This window comes from Penaeus japonicus, unplaced genomic scaffold, assembly GCF_977035675.1.
Source record: "Penaeus japonicus unplaced genomic scaffold, GWHDUDI00000001_assembly GWHDUDI00000004, whole genome shotgun sequence".
Classification (NCBI taxonomy): Eukaryota; Metazoa; Arthropoda; class Malacostraca; order Decapoda; family Penaeidae; genus Penaeus; species Penaeus japonicus.
The window spans coordinates 15956020-15961019 of NW_028234406.1; the positions used below are offsets into that span (position 1 = coordinate 15956020).

The window sequence follows — 5000 nt, forward strand, 5'->3', positions numbered from 1 at the left end:
TGTGCCTTTTGGATTGGCTACAGCACCAACAACCTTTCAATGTATGATGAATATCATTCTCTCCTCTGTGTTAGGGCGTCATTCCCTCGTATATCTTGATGATATTGTTATTTATTCAAAGAATTTAGAAGAACACTTAAATGTTTACATTTAGATGAAACTTTAAAACTTCTTGCTTGTGCTGGTTTAAAACTGAATCTTGACAAATGCAACTTTGTAAAAGAGTCTCTCAAATTCCTTGGATTTGTTATTTCACCAGATGGAGTCTTGCCAGTTCCTGATAAGTTAGATGCTCTAAAGTTTATGCATGGACCATGGAATCTAAAGGATTTTCGTAGATTCTAGGGAGCAACAGGCTTTTTCTGGCGCCATGTTAAAGATTATGATACTATTGCTGTTCCATTAACCAGGCTCATGAAAAAGAATACTTCTTGGGTGTGGGGTCCAGATGAAATGAAAGCATTTGAGTTGCTTAGAGAGTGTCTTATTACAGCCCCTATTTTGCGGGAACCTGATTTCTCGTGCCCATTTGAAGTTCATTGTGATGCCTCAAAAGTTGCAATAGGGGCATGTCTTATGCTAAGAGATGCAGCTGACCAACCTTATGCCATTGCATACTTTTCTAGGAAGCTGAGTCAAGATACCTTGCAATAGATCAAGAGGAAGGGGTTCAGGTCTTTGATCCATATATTTATGGCCGGCACTTTAGCATTTACAGCAATCACCAACCACTTACATATGTCTTTCATAGGAAAACTAAGAGCCCTTGTATGTCACGTTTTGCCCATGAGTTGAGTTTCTACAACTTCAAATTGGTATATAAGCAGGGAGCCACTAATCACATGCCTGACCTACTTAGTAGGCATGTTGTAACCGTGGATTTGAATATGGAACCTCAAAAGATTCGGGAAGCTCAACTGAATGATCCACTTTGGGTTGATGTCATTAGGTTTTTGGAAGAAAGGTCAATTCCAAAGAGACGTATCCCATTACCAGTCGATGAATTTGAGTTGTAAGAGGGAGTTCTTTACCATGTGCGGCATCTTGATGATCAGGTCATTCAACAGTTGGTAATCCCATTAGAACTGAGGTCGTCTGCCATGAAGCTTGCTCATTGTCCTCCCTTAGCAGCTCATCCCGGGATCTACCGCACTTATACTAACCTGCGTAGGATGTTTTATTTCCCTAACATGTTGTGAGAGTCCCGGGCTTATGTCCAGTCATGTCATGTTTGCCAACGTTGTCTCGGACATATGCAGAGGGTACAGATGGAACACCAGCCAGAGGCCAATTTCCCAATGGAAAAGATTAGCTGTGACCTCATTGACCTCCATTCTTCTGGTACACGACACTGGTATGTTCTTACAATTGTGGATCATCATACCAGGTTTGTCCAGTTAGTCCCCTTAAGGCTTTCTGATGCTGCTTCTGTCTGTGATGGACTTGTTACAAATTTCATATCCATTTTTGGTCCCCCCAGAGTATAACAGACCGATCAAGGTACAGAGATTAAAAATAGATTGTTTGAGCAGGTCTGTGAAAGCTTAAAGATGACCCATATGTTCACAATTGCCTATCATCCCCAAGCCAATGGTATGATAGAGAGGACTAACTGGGTGGTAAAGGATGCATTATCCATGTTAGCAGAGACACAACCTTCGCGTTGGCCTGAATTTCTGCTGTTAGTTCGACTTGCAATCAACTCAGCAATTCACCGCTCAACTGGTGAGCAACCACTTTACCTTATGACTGGCCAACATGGGTACTTTCCAGTTGGACCAACAAATAATACAACCTTCTCGACGGATCATAACGGTCATGCAGAAAAGCTGCGAATAGCAAGAGAAGTTGCAATACAGTCAAATCGTCAAGAACGTGAAGTTTGGGCTAGACCTTACAACCAGAGGTCAAGAACTACTTTCCAGCCTGCAGTCAGTGATCTTGTTTGGAGGCGTGTTTTAGCACCTGCTCCTCCCCCTACCAGATACTCTAGAAACTTTCGCCACCATTGGACTGGCCCATCTCGAATCATAAAGTGCATAGGTTCCGTAGCTTTTCTTGTTGAGGATATCAATTACCCCTTTGCCAGAATAAAGGTTCATGCAAATCATCTGAAACAGTATTATCCTGAACCAGATTTAATTGACCACCGAGGTGATGAATCTGATGAGTCCTCATGGGGTGCTGCACTTTTTGCTTGTGTTAGGGACTACCAGTGCCAAGAGCCATTGATTTAAATCCACTTGGCAAGGGGATGTGGACGTTAGTTTTATCTGGTCTGTTTGTTTTGGATATTAATTCATTAGTTTTGAGGTTTTGTAATTAAAGTTTTTTACTTGTAGTTTGACACATTTTTAGTTCTGTTGGCACCTGCTGTCTTACTGCCTGTTCACTGTGTAAGGGTAGTAATAATCTACTCACTAACCACTAACCACTAATCCCGGATGTCCTCTGACTCTCTTAACGAAAGCTAATTGAATTTCAGTTGATCAGAAGTGGTTGGGTTCTGCTGAGCTGGAGCCAAGTTCAGTTTTAGTTCCCAAGGCCACTTCATCCCAGGTCCATGAGAACAAATGGATCATGCGACAGAACTTGACTGAAGATGGAAGGACGTGACGTTCGTAATCGGCATAATGTTGGGAATTAACAATCGACCTGTCCTTTGCAGCTCTCGAACCCGCCTGAAAACTAAACATGCTGAAGACACTAAACTAGTATGTAAGGAAGAGGACATCGTTCGCACAGTAGTTTGCCTCCCCCCCCCTACTTTCTTGAGTGTGCAAGATTTCCAGCCAAGAAACGGCAGTTAGTCTTTTCTCTCGTCGGAAAAAGCACCGGTGTTTGCCCGACGATTTACATGGGAGCAACATCGGTGTGGCAGACCAGAACTGACGTCGCCCTAAAGGAAAACTTTAATAGATAAGTGTATATCCTGTGATTTTGGGCGGTATAGGATTAGCAATAATACTTTACTGCATTCTACCATCTTTCTCACATAGATATAACCTCAGTAAACTGATTTGGAACTAGAATTTCTGATTCATTGCTGCCGAGTGCCCACAGGAATTATCTGTAAAACCTCGCAATCACAGCTCTGCTATGTGCATATAGGTACCTTCCATGATGGTTGTAAAGCATCTGGTTAGACAATTCTTTTAGTGGGTCGCGTGGTCTATTGGATTAGCAGCCGGGTCTGTCATTCTGACGGCTCGGGTTCGGTAAAATTTGTATTTCTATATTAAATGCATTACTGCATTATGTATATATGTATGTATATATATATATACATATATATACATAAACATACAACTATATGCATATGTATATTTATGTATATGACGCATGTATATATACATATATATGATGTTTTCATACGTATACATATATATATATATATATATATATATATGTATATATATATATGTATATACAATATACATATATATACATTATATATATATTTACATATATATATGCATTATATATATATATATATATATATATATATACATATATATATATATATATATATATATATATATATATATATATATATATATATATATATATATGTGTGTGTGTGTGTATGTGTGTGTGTGTGTGTATGTGTGTGTGTGTGTATTTACATATATATATATATATATATATATATATATATATATATATATATATATATATATATATATGTATATATATACATATATATAGTACATATCACATACAACTTTATTAGTAAGACCTTCAGCCATATTCTAAGTCCCTAAGCGCGCCGTGTACATGACATGAACATGCCGCGATTCTTATTCTAGAAGCGCGGGTTCGCGGCAAAAGCGTGGCAAATTCGTGGCAAATGCGTGGAAAGTATTGGAACAATCGTGGAAACTCCGTGGCAAGGGGGTAGGCTTGTCACGATAGTTACACGAGTGAAAAAAATCATATTTTTACTGTACTTTTTCTTACCAATACTTCATATGAGCATACTACGTTTGAAAAGTAATACCTATATTGGTTATATTAGGCATCATTGTCCTAGACACGGATTACAAACTCTTTTAGGAAAACATGGATTCTCTGCTGATTTTGAGTTTGTTTACCTTTTGGCGGACTTTTCGAAGGAGAGTGAAGTTAAATGAATGGTAAAAGTAGTCAGGGACGTAAAATTAAAGCATATAATTATATGAAATATGTATACATTAAATCTATATGCATGATATATTAAAAATGCGCATATATGTACAGTATATACAAAGATAAAATAAGGAAGATCTGTTCATAAACACACGGTCCCTCACATCCCGTTTGTTTTGATCGAGCGTAGAGTGAATTACCAACAGCGCGTTCGTGAAATGGTTGTCAATTCTTTAACTAGGAACAAGTACAACGACTGATTCATACCAAAATTGAATTATCTTATGTTAGTGCTACCTATGATTGTAGTTTCTCTTATGAATTTGTCGTGTGGACAGTGCCATTCATCCGAAACATGTTAATAAGTGGGTTGGCTTTGGAACGGTTGGTAAACCTGAAGCAGTTGACGCAAACGTGCCGCGCTTTTGCGTCCTAGATTACCGCATTCGTTACATGAACACGACATGGACATAACATGAACATGACATGGCCACGACACGCAGAAAACGTTATAGAATACGGCTGCTTGTTCTATCGTTTCTTGGTTGCATCCAATCATAGTCTGCTGTTAATTCGTCCCATAGCCATAACATCAGCAACTCTTAATCTGTTGCAGACCTTGCATACTCTCTTGCAGAGCATATAATAACGCTGTCTGATATATGATCGTACCAAATTTAGTAGACATATCTCTCGCAACTTAGAAGATTATCATCAGACCTCATTATTGAACACTGAAATGGTGCTAAGAGCTGGGACTCTTCCGATGTAGTGAAAAAGGATTTTACTCAAAAGTGTGCCTAAAGATCTGAATAGGTTATCCAGAGTTGGCCTTGCAATAAATTATGCCCCGCGCTGTAGGGAAAGGACGG

At 38.8% G+C, this 5000-nt stretch overlaps 1 protein-coding gene across 1 annotated transcript; it reads left to right on the plus strand.

The window, feature by feature from the left end:
- The first annotated feature begins 1550 nt into the window (after window positions 1-1550).
- Window positions 1551-2237, plus strand: LOC147471938 (uncharacterized). Its single transcript, XM_086535788.1, has one exon. The coding sequence runs from the start codon at window positions 1551-1553 to the stop codon at window positions 2235-2237; it is 687 nt and encodes a 228-aa protein (XP_086391914.1).
- Window positions 2238-5000: the final 2763 nt, after the last annotated feature.

Excerpts from the sequence above, each read along its gene's own strand:
- LOC147471938 (XM_086535788.1), top strand. The coding sequence starts at position 1,551 with ATGACCCATATGTTCACAATTGCCTATCATCCCCAAGCCAATGGTATG.